The sequence below is a fragment of the Narcine bancroftii genome, chromosome 11 (assembly GCF_036971445.1).
Source record: "Narcine bancroftii isolate sNarBan1 chromosome 11, sNarBan1.hap1, whole genome shotgun sequence".
Lineage (NCBI taxonomy): Eukaryota > Metazoa > Chordata > Chondrichthyes > Torpediniformes > Narcinidae > Narcine > Narcine bancroftii.
The window spans coordinates 74,996,168-75,018,122 of NC_091479.1; the positions used below are offsets into that span (position 1 = coordinate 74,996,168).

At 40.2% G+C, this 21,955-nt stretch overlaps 1 protein-coding gene across 3 annotated transcripts in view; it reads left to right on the forward strand.

Annotated features, from left to right (window-relative positions):
* LOC138745914 (rho GTPase-activating protein 8-like) overlaps positions 1-21,955 on the forward strand; it is a 71,983-nt gene that overhangs the window by 9,435 nt on the left and 40,593 nt on the right. For all 3 annotated transcript variants that reach the window (XR_011346581.1, XM_069903432.1, XM_069903434.1), the window contains exons 2-4: positions 9,830-9,927; positions 10,902-10,973; positions 15,731-15,818. Coding sequence is in view for 2 of the 3 variants with exons in the window: in XM_069903432.1 (XP_069759533.1) it covers positions 9,900-9,927; positions 10,902-10,973; positions 15,731-15,818 (188 nt within the window). In the remaining variant the exon portion in view is untranslated. The remainder of the gene's footprint in view (positions 1-9,829; positions 9,928-10,901; positions 10,974-15,730; positions 15,819-21,955) is intronic.

Below are 21,955 nucleotides of genomic sequence, written 5' to 3' on the forward strand. Positions count from 1 at the left end.
GTGTAAATGTACTCATGAAAAGATGTGTACACAAGAAAGAGAAATGTGAATTGTGCAATTTAGAAGTAAATATTCAGTAATAACTCAAAGGAAAAGTCCCTAAATTAGTCTCTGAGCTTGTTGCTTCGGAGTCTGAGTTTGTTGTTCCTGGCGAAAAATTAACTCACGACTCCCTGGTTTACAAGACAAGTGCTCTAACCGCTGAGTTATTGAAGCCTCTTGTACACCAACATCCCTGTGCTTACAAGACTGCCCCCTGCCTCCACCTTGGATAATTGCTGGCAAAACCAACTATGCCAGTTGCAGGGTGATCAGGACATGGCTTGGGGAGGTGGGGGGGGGGGGGGGCACCAAACCAGCTTTACAGTGCTGTTTTGAAACCACAGACTGGAGATGTTTCAGGGAGGGTCCACCTACACAGTCATACAAATATAGAGGAGTACATGAGCTCAGTGGCTACATCAGCGAGTGCATCGAGGGTGTCACCAGACCAAGTCCTTCACAATCAGGGGCTAAGGAGAAACCATAGTTGGATGAAAATATCCTGGGACTTCTCAGAGCTCCTGATGCTGCATTTAGGACAAGAGTCAAGATGGACTAAGATTAGCCAGGTCTGAACTCTCCTGTGCAATCTGGAAGGCAAAGTGTGGGTACATACCAAAGATCCATAGACAGCTGTGCAACACCAGTGATATGAAGCGCATGTGGCAAAGGATCAAGAATATAATGGATCACAAGACAACCTTGCAAGTTAAGGATAACGCCTCCCTTCCAGATGGACTGAACATCTATGCACAGTCGATGAGGAATAGACTGACACTAAAGAAAGCTCTTTTCTCTTCCCCACCCCCCCACACCCCAAACGCGATGAACGGGGTCCCTGCATAGCCGCAGCTGAGGTGACGAGGTCATGAGGTGAACTCACATGAAGCAGCAGATCCAGACAATATATGGAACCTAGTTGGGTACTGAAGGACTTTTCAGACCAATTAGGAGATCTTCACAGACAGCGGATGCAATTTGAGAAGACTGAGGCAGACAAGAGAAAACCAAAAAATGAGGGAGATGATTCAAACCAGGGCAAAGAGTGAAGGTGGGGTGTTGCAGTATCAACCAGCACCAAAACCGCCACACAGACCCCTGTCGCTGGGTTTTCCACGAAGACTCCTGCATCCTGGCAAGGCCTCAGGGAAGTGACTGCCATCCTATGTAAACACTGTTGGGACTAACTCTGCCCCGGGGCATTGGCAAGTGAACTGGCGTGGACTTGAAGGGCCGACATGGCCTGTTTCCACGCCGTAAACAGTTATATGGTTATAAGGCTACTGACCCCCATTCTGACAACTTTACAAAGAGTGCCTGGGCAACTGTACAGTTTAGTAAAGTTTCAGTAGGGCATTGGGTCGGAGGTCAATCCACAGGACCATAAAAGTGGAAAAGATGATAACTTGGATCTCCCTCCTCACCATTGCCCCCCCACCTCCCCCCACCGATGTGATCTACTGGGATTGTTGTGTGAAGAGGGCACACAAAATCATTGAGGACCCCTACCACCCCGCACACAGCTATTTTCATCAGGAAAGAGACACAGGAGTATCAGAGCCAGAAGCACCAGGCTGAGAAACAGGATCTTCCCCCTAGCAGTGAGACTGCCAAGTGACTGAATGAACTGCTCAGACTAACCTTCTGACATTCTACTATTTATTCAACAATATCTATTTATTTTTGTGTATAAATGTACTGCATATGTATCATTTGTATGTGTGGTTGTGTGTTTGCATGTTTTTACATTGAGGACTGGAGAACGCTATTTTGCGTGTTATACTTGAACAGTTTGATGATGATGAACTTTAACTTGAAGTCTTGAAACAGCTGGGAACCAGACCTACTGGAGTGAGATGTTGATCCGTGAATATATTGGCAAGTTTTCAGTACAGCCTTTCAGTACTCTGCCGGGTACTCCAGCTAGACCGGATGCTTTCCTTTGATTCACTCTCCTAAAGTCAGCTCCCTTGTCATCCTCTAATACTGACTGTAGAGCAGTGGTTCTCAACCTTTTTCTTTCCACTCACATACCACTTTAAGTAATCCCTATGCCATAAGTGCTCTGTGATTAGCAAGGGATTGCTTAAGGTGGTATGTGAGTGGGAAGGGAAGGTTGCCAACCACTGCTCTAGACCCAATTGTTACTGAAATATTTTGCTTGAGAAAAATTGTCATTGATCCATTTCCTTTTGGAGATATGAAACCGTGCACATAACGAGTCAATTAGGTACAATTAAAACAGTAAGTTTCCGGGAATGTGGTGGTGCTCAGTGGTACTTTCTTGTTCTGGTGGACAAATAGGATGTAACTCCGGTCATAACTTGGCAGAGAGAAATAGATAATATTTGAAGTTGGCGACCATTCAATCGATCTTGCATGTCCAAGCCATTGTTTTCTGGAAGCTTCCACTGGGGCTCCCTATTGTGCAGGATCATAGAAAGCTGTGGTTTACACTGCAGTCAATTTTGTATATATGTAAAACATCAAGTAAATATAAAAGAAGACCAAATTCAACATGGAACTTTTGAAATGGTGCAAGTAGGAGAGGGGAAAGTAGAATTGAATCTGGCCTTTATTGACTCATTAACCACTGATTTTTGTTTTTTTTTAGGGGGGGGATTTATTGAAGATGGTAATATTCATTTGGTTTTATTATCCCACTATTCAGAACATTTTTAACTGCTAAATAAGTAGATCATTAAAAAAAAATGAGTATTGCATAATTAGTTACAAAATATATATTTTTCAGTGCATTTATTTAATGCCAAACATGTGGTTCTATTTCTGATTTTTTTTTTCCATTTCAATATTAATGCTGTAGTTTTCTCTTATTTAGTGGTATACAATTTATTTATCTTCCGTGTTTCATAAAATTCATTTAAGGAGTGATTAATTTGTAAGCTAACTGTATTTTATTTCTGACAGTCTAGTTTTAAAAGAAATACTTCAAGGTAAATATCAAAAGGCTCAATTCTGTGGAACATTGCACTTTCATTCTGTTCAGGCAAGATAATTTAATGAAAGGCTTGTGATCGGGTATGTATATTATAAGTAAAATGTAGCATTATTAGTGAGCATCAGAAATTTTTGAAGAGGCTGTGGCGGCACGCCGTTAGGCAGGTGAACCGGCCCCGCTTGTAACACACGCGGCGAGGCAGCCAGCCAAAATGGCAAAGTCGGGGGTTTCCCCTTCAACCTTGGCACCGGGCTCAGAAGCCCGCTTTTGGGGACCCACATGACACCCTGGTGACATCAGCGCCCCCAGCGCGGTTCTCAGCCAGGTCTGGGCTGGGAATACAAGGCCAGCCAGGCAGCCTGCAATAAATCAGTTCTGCTCACTGAGCTTAACCCGTCTGGTTGTGAATTATTTCAGTTAGCAGTGTAGCTGCCGCTACAAGGCAATCGATTTGTTATGTCAGTTGAAGTAAAATCTTTTCTTGGCTTTAACTTTCTGGATATTCTTAATATTATTCTCCATATCTTGCATACCAGACAATGTCTTTGGTTCTGTCAAGATACTGGAGAATCTATAATAAATTTGCTGCTGTTTTGAGGAGTATTTTTTTTATTTCTACTATTACCCAGTATCAAGGATGATATCATAATTCAATTTTTCTTTTATTATTACGTGCCTAACCTTTCATCCGGGATCATCGGGACCAGACACCTGCCATTGTTCGGAATCTTCCGGATTTCGGAATCATTTTAAAAGGGGTGTAAAGCTCCCTTTAAACATGGTTTCAAAATTGCACAGAACATGGGGTGTGAGGTGTAAAATAAATATAGATAAATAAAGACCATAAAATACCATAATATTACTAGCGACGGATGGACAGCTGGGGAGGGGAAGAGAGCAACGAATGAATGGCTGGGGTGGGGGGGGGGGGGAGAAGGCAACTGATGGACCCAGCTGGGTGGGGGGAGGAGGAATGGTACTAGGAACGGGGCCATCAGGCATTTTCTTTACTGAAAAAGTGCTTGTTTTTGGAATTTGCAGGTGTTCGGAATCCCGGATAAAAGGATAGACACCTGTATTACAATGGAACCCCATTATAATGTGATATTTTGGGTCCAGAAAATTGCATCATGATAAAAGCAGGGTCGTGCTAAATTGGGGTTTCAATAAATCTTTGTAGTTAAGTTGAAATTAAAACAAATTAATTTTTAGTAAACTGACTATCCCTGCTGCTCGCGGCAGCCCTGGGCCCCCATGAGTCCCAAGCACCTGTACTCCAAGCGGCAGTCGGACGCCTGTGTCCAATAAACAATTCCTTGTGTTATATCTGAACTCACATTAAATCGGGTCGCGTTAAATTGGGGATCTGCTGTACTTGGATCCAATTATGTTTTTAATCTCGTCACAATGCTGAGTTAGTGGGTTAGTGACGGAGCTGTAATATTGCCTCCATAATTAAATCTGCCACAACACCTCCAACATCCAGGTTGTTGTTACTCAATGGTAATGCATTCTTCATAATATTACTGTTGAGTTAGGAGATTGGGACCAGTTTCAGAGGCTGAAGGGAGTTGAAGGCTTTCATGATTCAGCAATAATAGGAATGAAAGTGTTTAGAAGAACCAGATAGATGTACCTGTACCACATGTATATAGGTGAATTACTGAATCAAGGCTCTGAAAATGCAGATTGATGGGCACTGGGGGTAAGCTTGTTTATAATGAGATGGTAGAAGCAGAGTATGTGAAAGAGGTAGACCGATAAGAACAAGAAACCAGTTTTGGAAAAAGATCTTCAAAACAGAAGCCCTGAGGATAAACAGGCAGTTAATTAAAAAAACCTTCAATACAATATATTACAAACTTGCTGAATGGAAAAGGCGACTATGAGAACTAAACAAAGATATTATGAGTTGGGTGAGCATTCTCACAAAGTTTTAGCATGGCAATTGAAAGCCGAATAGATATCAAGAACAATTAATACAATTAAAAATGATTCTATTGTTTTCAGTTAAAAGCCCCAAGAAATAAATGAATCCTTTATGAAATTCTATTACAAATTATATAGGTCAGAGTTTTTAAAAGATGAGAACAAAATAGATAGATATTTGCTTCTGATTCACTTACCCTGATTCAGTATGATAGAACAAATGCTAATTTTGCACAATTAGAAGGAGGTAATTAATTCATTTCAAAGAATCAGAGTACCAAGAGAAGATGGTTTTCCACCTGAATTTTATAAAGAATTTAAATATTTGTTGATCCCTCTTTATGTAAATGCTTCATAAGCATTAACAACCTATACTCTCCCAGAATCATTTTCAACAGCAATAATTAGCATGATATCAAAAAAGATAGTGATCCTTTGAAACCTTCATCATACAGACCTATTTCATAATTGAATGTAGATTACAAGATTCTTGCTAAAATACTGGCAAATAGGATGACTAAATTATTACCAAAATTAATAAATAAGGACCAGACAGGCTTTGTTTAAAAAGAGATAATCAGTGGATAACATGGCTAGACTACTCAGTATTCTACATTTGGCACAAAAAAAAGAAAAGATTTAAGTGTTACTGTGGCCTTAGATGCAGAAAAAGCTTTTGATCGATTGGAATGGGATTTTTTTTTATTTAAGGTCCTGGACAAATTTGGATTTGGTCAAACTTTTATAAACAGGATCAAGGCCTTGTATAATAATCCCAAAGATAAAATAGTAACTAATGGACATATATCTGCTTCATTCCAGATGATGAGATCAAGCAGATAAGGATGTCCTTTATCTCTATCCTTGTTTACATTAACTCTATAGCCACTAGCAGAAATAATTAGAAGCGATTTGGAAATTAAGGGATTTAAGTTGGCCAAGAAGAGCACAAAATTAGTTTATTTGCACATGATGTTTTAATATACTTGAGGGAATATGAGACTTCCCTGCGGAAATTACACCTCATTTTGGAGGAATGTGGTAAGGTTTCTGGGTACAAAATAAATTGGGATAAAAGTGAAATTATGCCTCTTACAGAAGGAGATTATAGCTAATGTCAAATAAATACTCAATTTAAATGGCCAAAAAATGGGATTAAATATTTGGGTATTTGCGTAGATAACAATTTTAAAACATTTATATGTTTAATTATTTGCCATTACTTGAAGATTTAAAAAGATGGATGACTTTACCCATAACATTAATAGGAAGGGTTAACTGTGTTAAGATGCATATATTGCCAAGAATTCAGTATATTTTTTCAAACTTTATCCATACTATTGCCACAAAAGATTTTTTTCAAGAATTAAATAATTAAGTAAGGAGATCCCTTTGGAAAGGTAAAATATCAGGAGTTACTATTGAAAGATTAATGTGGAAGTCTGATCTGGGAGGCTTACAACTTCCTCATTTTAATTATTACCAAGCCACTCAAATGAGATTTCTTACTTCGCTTTATGAAGGAGTAGAAAAACCAGCATGAGCTAGAATAGAGCTGCATAAAATAGCAGGAGAATTTGTATATAAATGGGATTCAAAATTGATGGTTGGTGTTAAAGGAACATTATTTTTGAAACATTTAATTAAATAAGATTAATGATGAAATTTGAATAAAGAGAAGTATATCATCTAAGATCCCTTCAACTCAAAATCAACTTGAGCCTTTTTCAAAGAACAATTGGTTTTTAATTATCTGGTTTAGTAAGGTTATTAAAGATATTGACAATTTTTACAAACAATTGATGTAATTTGAACAATTGAGGAATAAATATGGAATACCTAGTAATACTCTTGGTATTTTCAATTGAGGGCAAAAATTGAATAGAATGAAATCAGACATGTCTAACCAATGTTTCAGGTGTGGTGAGGAGATGGGTACTTTTCTGCAATGAACTTGGTCATGCTCCAAAGTAAGGCCTTTTTGGGAGGATTTAATGTTTTTTAGAACAGGTATTTTTTTTACAGGTATTGTATTTCCTCTAAATCCAGATATACTTATTGGGGAATATTTCCTCTAAATCCAGATATACATTGGGGAATATAGAAGACCTAAGTTGAAATTATCAATATATCAAATGAATTTTTAAAAATAGCATAAAGCAGTACCAAGAAAATGTATTACAGTGACTTTGAAATCAGATTCGTGTTTAGGCATGTGCAGATGGATTGCAGAAACTCAAAGCTGCATCACTTTAGAGAAATTTATATATAATTTGAGAAATAAATACTCTGTATTTTTTGCAAATTTGGAACTCGTATATGCAAATTTCATGTATAAATACATAGAAATACTCTTCCAACCTCTTAAGACCTGTGTTAACCATCTTTTGCCTTAAAATTACTACATAAACTCTTGTTGAATTCCAGTCTGTTGAGGGGTGATACTCCTCAATGTTTTTGGCCATGATGTTTTTCTTTCCTATTTTATATTGCTAGATACATCTTTATACAGTGTAAGAGAAGATTTATATAAATAGAAAATCTTGAGGGTGAGGGGTTATAACCATGTAATGGTTGAAATTCTATTCAGCTTATACTTTTATTGTATTGCATAATGGTTTTATTAGTTACATGTATGGAAAAAAAATTAAATTAAATATTAAAAGAGATGGTAGAAGCAAATAGCACTATCTACACTTTCCATAAACAATCGTGGTGCAAGAGTAAGTTAAGAAATCAGCAAGAGTGCTCCTGATACATCTTTCCAGTAAGTGTCTCTTAATGCTTAGTCTTGAGGCAGAGTTTTGAGCTGAAATATTGATTGTCCATTTCCCTTCAAGAATTTGCCTAAACTGCTGAGTTCAACTAACAGTTTCTGTCTTTTTTCTATGGTGTAGATACCAGCATCTGCAGGAATCTTGTCCCCTGTTGTTCAATGAATATTTAGTTGCACATGTCTGATAAAATGCCAGTTGCTGATGTAGTAACTTTCAATGCAGCAAGAAGAATCCAGTAATTTGTGTTAAATGAGGCACAAGTGGTCGTGAACGAAGTGGGGTGGGGGGGGGGAGTGGTGTGGTGAAAGGGAGGGGTGGGGGGGGAGAGAGTGAATCATCTCATCCATAAAGGTAGAGATGGGTGAAAGAAATATCTTGTGGCAGCATCTATATCTCAAGGCTCCTTTTTTCCAAAGGTCTATGAACTTGTGTTCAAATGGTGAAGGGATTTTCCAAGCATAAAAATAGCATGTGGGGTTGAGACGCACTTGAGCTCTACATTGTAATCTGTAGGAAAATTAAACAAATGATAATCCAGTTGGTTGTACTGCATTTAAGAAACTAAAAGAGGATTCGTATAAACCAGAAGTTAAAATAAGGTTGATAAAAGGGGAGCAGCAAAGACTTTACTGAATTGAGTATACCACCTATGAGATGATCACCAGTGTTATTTTGCCTTTAGAAAGTAGTGGGACCATAAATGGCTTCTTCACCCATGGCAATATAAAATCAATGTGAAAGTGAGCTGATAAAATGTTTTGAAGGATTGACAATCTGTCCTGTTCCAAACTTTAAAACTCTTCATATTCCTTAATGGTTCGATTCATCTGGCAAGTCCTAATTATAGTTGTATGGGAATTTATGGAGAACTGAAGCAAACACATCTTTTTAAAAGTCTGAGTCTTGAATTTTTGCTCTATTATGAAGGTGGATTTGAAACTAAAGACATTGTGTCTCATTTGGGAATGAGATAAGAAGAAATTCCTTGTCATCTAATTTCAGGCAACTGCTATTGAGAAAAGTTTCCTGCTACACATTTTATATGAGCCTCTCATAATCTTGAAATCATTTATCAGGTTTCCCTTCGGCCCTTTCCATGGAAAACCTCGTCTGTTTGCACTTGCTCATAAATTATAATTCAGTGCACATTGCCAGTGTAATCACACGTTTTCTGCAGTGAGGCAACCAGAACTGTCCACAGTTCTGGAGCGGCAGCTGAACCCATGTTTTATGAAGTTCTGCCATACCCTCACTGTTCTTGCATTCCATATTCTGGCCAATAGAAGCAAGTCTCTCCTAATCTGCCTTCACCACATTAACTAGTTGTGTAGCTACCGTCAGGGATCCTTTGACTTGTTCACCGAGTTAGCTCAGTTCCTCCATATTCCCTTAGTCCAATCATTCATTGTGTATGTCCTAGCCTTGTTTGTCCTCACAATGTATATGCCCCTTGCACTTGTCGGGATTAAATTGCATTCACTATTTTTCTGACCATTTTAACAATTGATTAATGTTGTCTTTTTGCCTAATTTTTAATCTTCCTTTCTCTCAACAACATGACCAACTTGTGTATCATCTGCCCACTAATTATACTCTGGCATTTAAATCCAAGTCCTTGACGTACATAACAAACAAAAAGGGTCCTGGCATCAATCCCTGCTTCTGATCATAAACCTCTTTTTCTCCTATTACCAAAAATATTTTGGATCAATTTTGCCAAATCAAAGGCCTTACTGAAGTCTCTACAAGCTACGTCAACTGGATTACCTTCTTACCTTTCCTAGATTAACCTGTTTTGTGTGTTAATTTCTTTCCCACTGATGTTGGACTTGCAGATCCGAAATTATTGGTTTATCTCTCTGCTGCCCTTGAATAGGTACCACCTTTGTTGTACTCCTGCCATTGGCACCTCACCAGTGGCCAGTGAAGTTTTAAAATCTCTTGTCAGTTTCCGCTTGAAGCAACTCATAAGCAATGATGAGATGAGTTTGTTGCAACTGACTCCCTACTTGCGAGTCAAGGTTTCTGAATTGTGACTCGGCATGTGTCTGCTGTAGGAAAGGGGGTGGGGGGGGGGGTGGAAATCACTGCTAATAATAATTTTAAAATGCATTCTTTTCAGTTTTTAATTTAGCCAAAAGTGTGGCCCTTCCTTGGAGGAAAATATCTGAACAATATTCCAAGAATCTGACATGAATTTGGAGAAGCTAGCTGACCGGGGTAAATGTACATTTTGAAAACTATATCCAATTGTGATTGCTGGAATTTGACAGGAGCTTTAGAAAACTTTTCTGTAAATGTACAAGTTGCAAAACAATTTAATAATTTTTGGAAGCAGGCAGTTTTGCCATTAGAAAGTACACAGCTTTCAGAATAAGTGGTCCTAGTATTTATGATGTATGTTTTTATGGAGATGCTGGGGTATCAAGCCTTTTTCTTTGGTGTTGTGTTAAAGTCATATTAAAGGATATAAAGCTCTGCACAAGATGAATTCCCTCATTTACTTTGTTTCCCCTCACTTGCCTGCCATCACATTTTTTTAATTGTTAGAGAAAACTTGTTATAGTCGGATTGAAACATTTGCTCAATTCTAGCTACCTTTATGTATTGTTCTGCTATTTGTAAACCTAAAAGGTTTACTCATAAGAGTAATTTCACTTCGTGCGATGGGGGTGGGGGGGGATAAAAAATTCTTGGTAGCATCCTGTCCTAATTTCCAAAGGTGTAATATCTCTGCCTTTGAAACAAAGAAGCAGCTGCAGAAAATGCATGCCTATTCACTTCTAAAAAATTTTTTTGAGGTACAGCATCGTAACCGGGCTTTTCCAGTTAAATACTCCCATATGATCAATTACTCTAATAACCCCATATACCTTTGGAATGTGAGAGGAAACACAACACAGGGAAAACATACAAACTCCTTACAGACGGTGCCATATTTGAACCTGAGTTGCTCGTGCTGTATTGCGCTAACCACTACTCTCCCCCTGCTGACTCTTCTAGTAGATGGGGACTTGCGTATATGCAGTCTGATAAATGTTGCACCAGAATCTTTTCACAAGGAACAGAACATGCGTGGAGTGTGAATGAGACTTTAAAACAAAAATTAACAGGTGGGTTTTTTTACTGAAATGATAGGAAAGAGGATTTTGGGTGATGAAAGGTTTTTTTTGTCTCTTTCTTTACTCCATCAGATGATGAAGTTCCTTTGGATCTCAATCATCCATTTTACGATGTGGCAAGGCATGGAATAGTCCAAGTAGCAGGTGAGAAATAAAGCTTTAAGCTGTCCAAACTCCTTCAATCGCATTATTTCTACGAAACAGTTATTGCAGTCACCTTGATGAGATAAAATGTAAACTAGCAGATGGATAACGGGATTATATATTCATAAAACAAAAAAATACGTTACAAGCGAACTCCCTTTGAGATGGTCAGTGATCCTGTTATCTAGCAGCGAATTGTTAAGATCAACTTCTGGATTTCCTTGGAGGACATTATACACGGGAGTTGCTGCCAGTTCTGCAAGATAATGACAGCAAATACAACAAGCTTCACTGATGATGGCCTGAATTTTGTGTACCAAGAATTGTCCTCACTGTTCTATTCAATAGTAATGAGCTTGGAAATTACTCAGACAACTTGTGTATTAGTAGTTCCCAATTTGCGACCATCCGGACATACGACTGAAATTTTAAAAAATATATATAGAATTTACAGTTTACATTGTATTTGACAAACTATAGCAGGGATACAGGGCATGTAAGAGCTAAAATGTTCATACTTACCTTGTTAGTTGGGATTCCGGGATCCTTAGGCTGGGCACGGCCATCTTGAATCCTGTGCGCATGTGAGAGTCTCCGGTTAGTGCATGCACGTCTAAAAGTTTGGTTGGCGCATGTGCGAGTGTTAAGTGCCCTAACAGAACTCCACTCTGTGACCCACTGCGCACGTGCCAACCGAAGACTTGCACATGCGCACAGGAATCAAGCTGGCCGCCCCCCAGCGGATGGACCCCAGGACACTGACTAACAAGGTAAGTATGCACATTTTGGCTCTTAAAATACCAGTCCCAAGTGTCACCAGTAAAGAGCCTCACCAAGTCTCCAAATGGCTTTTGTGGATAATAGTCCCTACAGGGCAAATCTGACATGCATCCATTCCGAGATACAACCGGGAGTTGGAGGGAGTTAGCTAATGAATACTATTCTTTAAGTAAAAAGGCATCCCCAACAAATTCCATTTTAATCATAAGGGAGCATTTTAAGCTTTTTTTTCTTATCAGCGTGATGCTTGATCTTGAAACAAATCAAAATGCTCATTGAACAGCCAGCTGTGAAGCTTCTAGTGGGGACTGCAGCAGAGTGAAAAATTTTTAAAAATAGAGACCGAGAAAACACCTTGTCTACTTTTGAACCACCAGCTGAATTGAAACAATTTCAATCAAAAAAGAGCCTGCAACCATGGATTGACCCCAAGATTGGATAAATAGTCGGAACCTATGCCATAAGTAAAATGAATCTCAAAGGTGACATTATCAATTTGTTTTGCCTTGGTTTTGATAACTTATTTTGGAATACAATATGTTAACTCTTATCTCTACATTTCCTGACCTGACTGGCTTCATCCATTATAAATTCCTTGCCCGTATTTATAAAGGGCATCGCCGTTGAAATCTTGACACCCGGAACTTGCCGCATTATGAAGGGAAGCTATTAATGTGGTGTGAGATTTGTGGGAAGTTTTATTTGAGTTGTAAGCACAAGAACCTGGAATGGAAGGAAGACCAATGCAGCATGTATACAATTCTGACAGCCCAAGAAATCAGGTCCATCTGTTGTTTTGAATTGCTTTGTACATATAATCCTAATGATGTTGCTCAAGGTGAGAGAGAAAAGGTGTAGTATCTACTGCGTGGCATCAGGGATCTACTTGAGCACCAGACCTCCCCTTCAATAAGATTTGAAAGCAATCAGAATGCAACCAATTCAGGTGCTTCATTCAATAAAGAGGGAACAAATGGATTGAATGATGTATTTTGCCATTTTCCAGAAACTTGAAGGTAATTAAAAATCAGAATGCAAAAATTTCATGATATGAATGTTCAGTTTTTAATACCAAAGAGCTTGGTTGGATATGAAAAGAGATGAGGGATAAATGTGTCCACACAGATGATGGTGAATATTTTAAACATGCTAGCTACCAGAGGTGGTAGTGGAGGTAGATGCTTGTTTTAAAAAAAATTCCAAAGTGATTTGAACTGGTACTTGGATAGGAAAGAAGTAGAGGTATAAGAGCCTAATGCTGGAAAATAGGATTAATAAATATAGACCTCATGGTTGGCAAGGACATGGTGGACTATAAGAGTTTATTTCTGTGCTGTATATTTTTAATGATTCAATGACAATTTAAACTTCCATGGAATTTTATTTGTCCTGAAGACCCAAACTACAGTAACTACATATGTCAAAAAATTTGGAGATAGACAGTAGGAAACTTTTGCAATGAGTAAGAGAGTATCTGACAGTAAATTTTGAATTCCTACATGGAAGAATAAATATAAAATTTTGTAAAATGCCAGCCTTTAGATGTGATATTGAACCAATTTACTCACTCAAAATTTCAGAATAAGTCTTATGACTTTGAAAAAGAGGAGGGGAACTGTGAAACTGATTATTTATCCATCTTCAGCATATTAGAATAATGAATAATTCACTGTCTTTTTGTTTTACTGGGGACTGAATTCATTTATATGAGTGGTTCCATAAACTGCGGCCAGCCTTCCATTACTTAAAATAATGTAAGAGAAGTGTTTCAGTCAGCACTGACCTAACGGGCAGTGAGAGGATATTTTGTGGAATTCCACAAAATCAACAGCATGTCGAACTAAATGTTCTTGTTTTCATCATTTAAAATTATTCGGATATGTATGTTCATTCATATATGTTTCTTGTCACATAATAATACAAATGTAAAATTTTGTCTACCATAAGGCAAAAAAGGGGTTGCCATGAGGTTTCAAGTTTTACTGGTGTAGTCCTTTCCATTTTTTGTTGGGATTGTCAATGTGAAGTTCACCAAAGGTCAAGGAATGGAATTTGTGGTGAGAATATTTTCTGAAGAAGATAGTATAATTTTGATTGTTCTTGGAACTCTCTCACTTAGTGCTGTTTATTGGTAGTTGCCCTATTTTTATGCTAACACTACAGTACAACAAATTTTTTTCAAAGTGTTTGCTTCTTGAAAAAAAATGGGGATTATGATAGACAACTTCAAGCTGAATACAAAGATAGTTTCAAGTTTGCTGTACCATGCAAGAAGTTGGAGAAACATTAAATTAACTTTTATTAAATTTAGCATGTTTAATCCAATAATGAGGTTAGTTCAACTGACCTAAAAATGTTTTGCCACTGATTTTCATTTGTACTTAACATCTGATGTCTCTTGTGCCAGTGTCCAACAATAGTCAGCCAGTATTCATGGATTTCAGTTGTCCTGACACCGTTTTTCCATGGTCACAATATCCTAGTGAAAGCTTTCACCCTGTTTGTCACTGACTGCACCAAGATCAGCAGGGAAGAAGTCCAAGTGCGAATGCAGAAAATGAATTTTCAATGACATTGCACCATGGTTTTATATGCTTCAACTCGACTTAAAATATGACAGGGAATCACAAAAATGGCTTAGGGTACAGTACATGATAGGAAATTTTTAAGGCAACCTTAGTGATTGGCAGCCCAAAATCCATAAAATATACCCAAAAGCGTTCTGGAGGTAAAATTTTTGTTGTCCAGTGCAATAGATGGTCTGGATATGTTTTACTTTTGTAATCTTCTGAAGATTAAGAGCATCTCATTTTTGTCATGGCTACACTCTTCTGCTTTTTTTTTAAATAAAACTGACAACATTAAAAATAGGAAATTATTTTTTTGTATCAGTAAGTCATTTATTTTAAATGTTAATGGAATGTGGCAGTAAGAGGCCCAAGAGGGCCCTAATCAATTAATTGTTTTGGTGTACTGAAGAGTGGAGTGTTTCATTTTACTGTGAGTATTTGGCTGGGTGAGTTGAAGTGTTTACAATGGGAATTCTTCCTCCATTCACCACTTTCTAAACTCGTTATTTTTTTTGTCAAGTTTGGCAGTCAGCACTTTATAAATGAGTTCATGATAAAAGCGCTAGAACTACAAGGAGTACTATTCCTTTTTTTCTTTATAGCGACTACCACCACCACAGAAATACCTTTATATAATAGAGTGGCATGGTTAGCACAACGCTATTACAGTGCCAGCGACCTGGGTTCGAATCTGGTGCAGTCTGTAAGGAATTTGTACATTCTCCCTATATTTGTGTGGGAAAAGGTAGGGGAGGAGAAGGAGCAGTTGGGGGGGGTGGTGGCACAGGCCAGCAGCCAAGAGGCCCTAGGTGGACAAGGATAGGAGAGCAGGAGAGAAAAGCTGAGAATTGATTGGGGGAGGGGAGTTGGAGGAAAGGAGACTGGGAGAAGAAAAGAGAGAGCCATTGAGAATGGCTGATCTAGAGTACCACGACACCCCATTCCAGCTGATCAATGTGTACTCCTCACCCCTGTGGAGGGAGAGGTTTGTAGTGGGCAGCACAGGTTTAAATGTCTGGGATCGTCTTCTACTGTGCTGTAAATTTTTTTAGATTTTTTTTGTCTGTTGCTGAGGAAGTCGTCTATGAATAATCAATGAAATAATAAATTTGTTCAAATTCCCTCAGAAACCATGATTTTTCACTTGAGCTTGCTTCACAAAGTTGTAGTTTTTATCTTAAACCTGCTCAGTGGTGGGTTGTCGTAGCACCAAATTATTTCTCATCCTACTGTCGCCAGCACTGGTATATTTAGCATTAAAGCAAAGTTCTTCATGGCTCAGGAATTTTAAGTGGCATTATATTCTGATGACCTAATGCATCTGAGCTAAAATCTTCCTTTTGGATGTTGGGGTATGTATCCATTGTTTATATTTAAGTATGAAAATTGTTTTATCTTTCCAATCAGGTGATGATAATTGTGGAAGGAAACTGGTTATTTTTAGCTGCTGTCGAATGCCTCCTTCCCATCAACTAAACCACCAGAAGTTGCTTGAGTAAGTTCATTTATTTTTTGTTACAAAATCATTCATGGGTGACAATTCTGCACTCTCCTTATCAATCTATGTCATTCATAGTAAATTTTGACTTGAAATGTAAAATTTTAACCATAGAGATAATTTCATGCTGGATTTTAAATTCTGTATATACTGAAGTTATGGACGTGTCTGCACATGTTCACCCCAAAACCATTAAAAGTGCATGTGGAAATTTAAATTGTGTGAAATAACGCCAGCAGGTGCTGTGAAGGTAATAAGCAGCAGAAACAGGTCCTGCAGCATGCATAGGAGGCAAAGATGTATATAGAACCAATTTTTGGCCCTGAGCCCTTCATCAAGGTATGAGCGAGGCAGGCAACTGAATAAAAAGATAGGGAGGAGGAGGGAAGAGGGTGGGGGGTGGGCACAGGCAGCAGGCAAGAGGCCCTAGGTGGACATGTATAGAAGAACAGGAGAGAAATGCTGAGAATTGATTGGGGGAGGGGAGTTGGTTATGTCAATACCAAGCTGGAAGAAAGGAGAGTGGGAGAAGAAAAGAGAGAGCCATTAAGAATGGCTGATCTAAAGTACCACGACAGCCCCGTTCCAGCAAATCAGTGTGAATGCCTCACCCCTGTGGAGGGAGAGGGTGGTCATCTTTCAGCAGCTCCCACTCCTGCTGGTGATGTCCAGGCCAGTGACTTCAACCGCATCATCGATACGATCTGGTGGGCCTGACAGTGGATTAGACAGCCCCTTCGGACTCCTGATGGGTACTGTAAAGGACACACAGCTGTGTGAAGCCTTCAGCAACCCTGCAGGTGGAGCATAGCCAGAGCCCTCCTGGTCAAGATCTGATTGCTCAATCTGGTCACGGATAAACTTTGTCTTTTGTGTTGAAGCTCATCGCGGTCAGAACTACTGCCTGCTTTGCGCCCTCTGTCATCTGCAGGAGGACCAGAAGGTAGGCAGGGGAACGTGGAAGCTAAATTTAAAGTTGCTAAGTCCAGAGAATGGAGAAAAACTAAAGGAGTACTCTGGTTGGAGAACCATGAAATGCTTCTTTGACTCCTCAGTGAACTGGTGGGAATGACCAAGGAGAACATCAAAAGTTTCAGTATCCTCAAGGGTGTTCGGAGTGCAAGACTGCAGCAGAGGGAACTGAGTTATCTTCAGACTGACCTGCAGTAAATCATCCTTCTGGAGTCAAGAGAGGTGGAGCCGGTAAGCTATGCTATTCACCTCTAAGTCCTCCAAGATAATTTTCCAGTCCAGAGTCCACACAGTGGAGCAGGAATAGACGTGCTTACATTTCTTCAAAGAAATCTCTGTGATCCACAGCCTTGAGGAAGGGAACTGTTCAATCACATCCTTGCATATAGAGGATCAGCAGATACTTTTGTGCCGAACTGTAGGATTCTAAGGCTACCGTAAAATGGCCTCCCAAAACTTCCTATCCTCTATCATGTAGGTTTTGCACGACAGCAAGTGGGAGAGTCTGGACCAGCCAATTACTCTGGTGGAATTAATGGACTCCATCTGTTCCTTTGGATTGTATAAATCTCCTGGAAGCGATGGCTTACCAGCTGAGTTGTTCGTGGCTCTGTGGGACTGTGTGGGTCTGAACCTGGTAAAAGTGTACAACGCTATGCTTCTGGCAGGCACCTTGTCAGACTCCATAAGGAAGGATGTCATCTTCAAGAAGAAGGGGGAGAAGGAGGATATCAGGAATTGGAGACCCATACTGTCGTTAAAGGTTGACTACAAAATCGTGTCCAAATCCATTTGGATTTGAAATGACACAGAGTCTGCTGTGGGACAGGTGATCCACCTTGACCAAACCTACAGTTTCTGGCAGGCAAATCTCTGGCAGTCTCTCAGTGCTCAGAGATACCACTGCCAGGTTGGAGGTGGTGGGGGGGCGGGGGGGGCGGGGAGGCGCGGGCGGGGTGAGGTGGACACCAGCCTAATATTGCAAACATATATGATGGATGTGCTCTCCAAAATAGAGTTATGGGAAAGAATTCTAAATTGGATTAAACTGCTCAAGAATTATAGAACACTACAGCACAGAAACAGGCCCCTTCAGCCCTTCTTAGTCTGTGCCGAACCTTTTTTTTGCCTAGTCCCACTGACCAATCCATAGTACTCAATATCTTCCATGTACCTGTCAAAATTCTTCATAAAAGTTAAAATTGAGCCTGCATTCACCACTCCCACCATTCTGTGTGAAGAAGTTCCCCCTAAACCTTTCCACTTTCACTCCTAAACCATGTCCTCTGGTTTGTATCTCACCTACCCTCAGTGAGCCTATCTACATTTACTTTGTCTAATCCCCTCATAATTATAAATACCTCTATCAAATCTCCCCTCATTCTTCTTTGCTCCAGGGAATAAAGTCTTAACATTTCCTTGGAACTCAGTGCCTGAAGTCCAGACAACATCCTAGTAAATCTTCTCTGCACTTTTTCTATCTTGATATCTTTCCTGTAGCTTTGTGTCGAAAACTGCACACAGTTTTACCATAACATCCCAGATTCTATATTCAATACTTTGATTTAGAATCAGAATCAGGATTTATTGTCATGAACAAGTCATGAAGTGCGGTGTTTTACAACAGCGTCATAGAGCAAACATTCGTATTATAACCATTTTGCGTTACTATAATAATAATGGTACTGCATAAAAAGTAAGGCAGTGTCTTTGGTTCATTGATTATTTAGGAATCTGATAACAGTGGGGAAGGAGCTGACCTTGTGCTGCTAAGTGCTCAACTTTCCCGATAGTAGCAGAGTGAAGAAGGCATAATCTGGGTGATGGGGGTCTTTGGAGATAGAGGCTGCTTTTTTAAGACACACCTCATGTAGGTGTCCTCGATGGAATGACGTCTGGTGCCTGTGATGTTGCAGGCTGAGTTAACAACCCTCTGGAGTTTATTCTTGTCCTGAGAGTTGGGGCCTCCATACCAGGCAGTGATGCAACCAGCCAGAATGCTGTCCATGGTACACCTGTATAAGCTTACGAGAGTCTTCGGTGACGTACTGAATCTCCTCAGACACTTCATAAAGTATTAGCCGTTGGCGAGCCGCCTTTGTGATTGCATCAATGTGCATCAGTTGTCTGCCTTTCCTGCATTTCTCCTTGCATTGAAATAGAGGCACCTGAGAATATTTCCACCATGTACAGCCCACTGACTTGTAACAATCCATGCAATTTTGACATCATATTTTCCCTCCACTCTTTTATCTGCACTGGCACTCTGGTTCCCATCCCCCTACAAATCTAGCTTAAACCTACAGCTGAAGCACTAGCAAATCTTAAGATAGTAGTTCCCCTCCAGTTCAGATGCAAACTGTCCTGTTGGAACAGGTCTCACCTTCCCTGGAAGAGCCCAATGATCCCGAAACCTGAAGCCCTACAGCACAGAAACAGGCCCCTTCGGCACCATGTCTTTAGCCATGTGTTAAGCTGCATCATCCTCCTATTTATAAGCTCACTAGCACGTGGCACGGGTAGAAATCCGGAGAGCACCACCCTGGAGGTCCTGTCCTTCAACTTAGCACTTAACTCCCTGAACTCTCCTTTCAGGACCTCCTCACCTTTCCTACCCACATCATTGGTCTTTGAATGGACCATGACATCTGTCTGTTCACCCTCCCTCTTGATAATGCCGTGAATGCGATCTGAGATATATCAGACCCTGGCACCAGGGAGGCAACATACCAGCCAGGATACTCGATCGCTTCCACAAAACCTCTTATCTGTCCCCTAACTATGGAATCCCCTATCACTACAGCTCTCCTCTTCCCTTCTTAGCTACAGGACCAGACTTGATGCCAGAGACCTGATCGCTATGGCTTGAGCCTGGTAGGTTGTTTCACCTCAAACCCCCCACCCCCCTTCAAATGGTATCCAAAATGGTATACTTTTTATTGAGGGGAACAGCCACAGCGATGCCCTGCACTGCCTACCTGTTCCCTTTCCCTTATGGACATCCATAGTGCAATCCAAATTAGTGGTTGGGAAATGAATAGCTTCCACCTCAAGTCTGGAGTTGGACAGTGTTGCCTGCTCTCTCCAGTATTATTTGTGGGCTGCATAGAGCCGATGTTGCCAGACAGTGGATGCCCTCGGGTCAAGGCCTCCCTATTACTGGTCGACATCACCGATCAGTCCACAGACTGATCAGCATCTGTGGCCATTTTTGAGACTGCATCAGACCCTGGGATTAACTGGAAGAAGAGCGAGGCAATGCTCTTCAGTAACTGGTCTGGCTGGTCTGCCATCTCCTTCAGTCAGATCTGATTACATTAAGCTGTTGGAGATCTGGTTCGAAGAGACCGAGGTGTGCTACAAATATTGGTCGCAGTGGAACACAAAGATCCACCAGAAATTTGGTCTGTGGTTGCAACAGTCCCTTTCAATAACAGAAGAATATGATCATCAGGTGCAATGTTCTTTGTACTGCTGTATATGGTCCAGGTCTGGCCCATCCCCACAATACCGCTCTGGAAGTCACAAAAGTAGTCTTCCATGTCATTTTGGGATCCAAGTTGGAACAAGTACCAAGGGTCACCATGTTCAAGTCACCAGAAAACCAGGAGCAAGGGCAATCTCAATGTGGTCCTCATCCTGATGACCACCTTCGTATGTGGAGGCATCAGGCCAGGCATGGAATCAAAGTACAAAGTATCTCTGAGCTGTGGTTCTACCTGTCCCAGCTGTTATGAAGGATGGGCCTGGCCCCCATTGCCCAGACAGTTGGACTTTTCCACAGTAGACCAATACCTTTGAGCACAAGTTCATCAGACTGTGTTCAGTATAGAACTTCCTGCAGACGCTGAGAGATGAGGAACTCAATGGACACTGGAGTGGTTTTCAGAGCAGACCGTCCAGGTCTCATCACCAGTCCTCACAAACAAGCACCAGGACTTGGCCTGGATGGCAGTGAGAGGAGGTCTCCCAGTAAGATTGTTCCCATATATCCGGAAAATCGCCCACAACACACGTTGTCCCCAAGGTGACCGCAGCAGAGTGGAGAAAGTCGCCTACCTCTTTGCAGAATGCAGATTTGCTCTGTGTGTGGAGAAGTATGCAAGGGGTCTTTGTCTCTGTTCATCCCCAGCAGCAGTGTTACAGAAGATTCTTTGATTTAAGGGCGGTTCCTGGAAACACACCCAGTCAGATGACCAGAAATGTTAGAAGATCATCAACCTGCTTGAAACCTTTTGGTCTTTCAGAACGTGGTGAGGGAGGGTTGCCGACTGGCACATTCCAAGCTGCACATGTACGTGCTGAGAGACGCAATGGGGCTTGGTGCAGTGGGGAAGGTCAATGAGGGGCTGAGACTGAGGGGAAGGCCCTCAAACGACAGAGGGTGGAGTAACAACAAGATGCCTCATTGGTAGTAATGGTGTAAATCGAAATGTAACAACATACAGTGATGGAAATGTACAGGTATAAAACTGAGAGTGGGAGAGCTTTTGAATGGTTTTCCTCTTGGAAATAATTAATTGTGAATAAAGTATTTTTGGTTTTTAAAAAAAAGTTGTTTATATATTTTTTGCCTCCTATGGACGCTGCAGGGTCTGCTGTTTTTTTTCCAACACTTTTGTGCAAATTTAAATTCCTAGACACAGTCCTGCATCACTGCAATGCACTGATTCATGTGATTATCACTGTTCCAATTGTGAGGAATTGAACTATTGACCAAGTTCTTTATTGTTAAGGTTGCAAAGTTAAAGACTGGTCTGACAGTGCCATCTTGTGGAATGTTACAAATGAGATATCAGTGTTCTCATAATATTTAATCCTCATTGATTGATTGTAATTGGTAGTTTTCCTCCTTTTGTCCACCAGGTGGCATTTTTTTTTCCCCTTTCAATTAGACTGATGGACAGATTTGACCATTTGCGGCCTTTTGAACCCAAGTGCACGTTTAGGTGTCCAGGTTGTCCATTCACTCAGACCAGATTAGTGTAGCCATGTTAGTTTCTGCTCAGAGGAAATTTCCATGAGATTTTTCATTGGCTAATCTGTACAGTATTATAAATGCTTCTCAAGAATAATGAAGGTAAGATCCCTTTTCCTTCAGACTTGTTTCATCAATAGGTTATCCACAGTTTGATTAACTTTGCTCTAAAGTTGGTTACTTG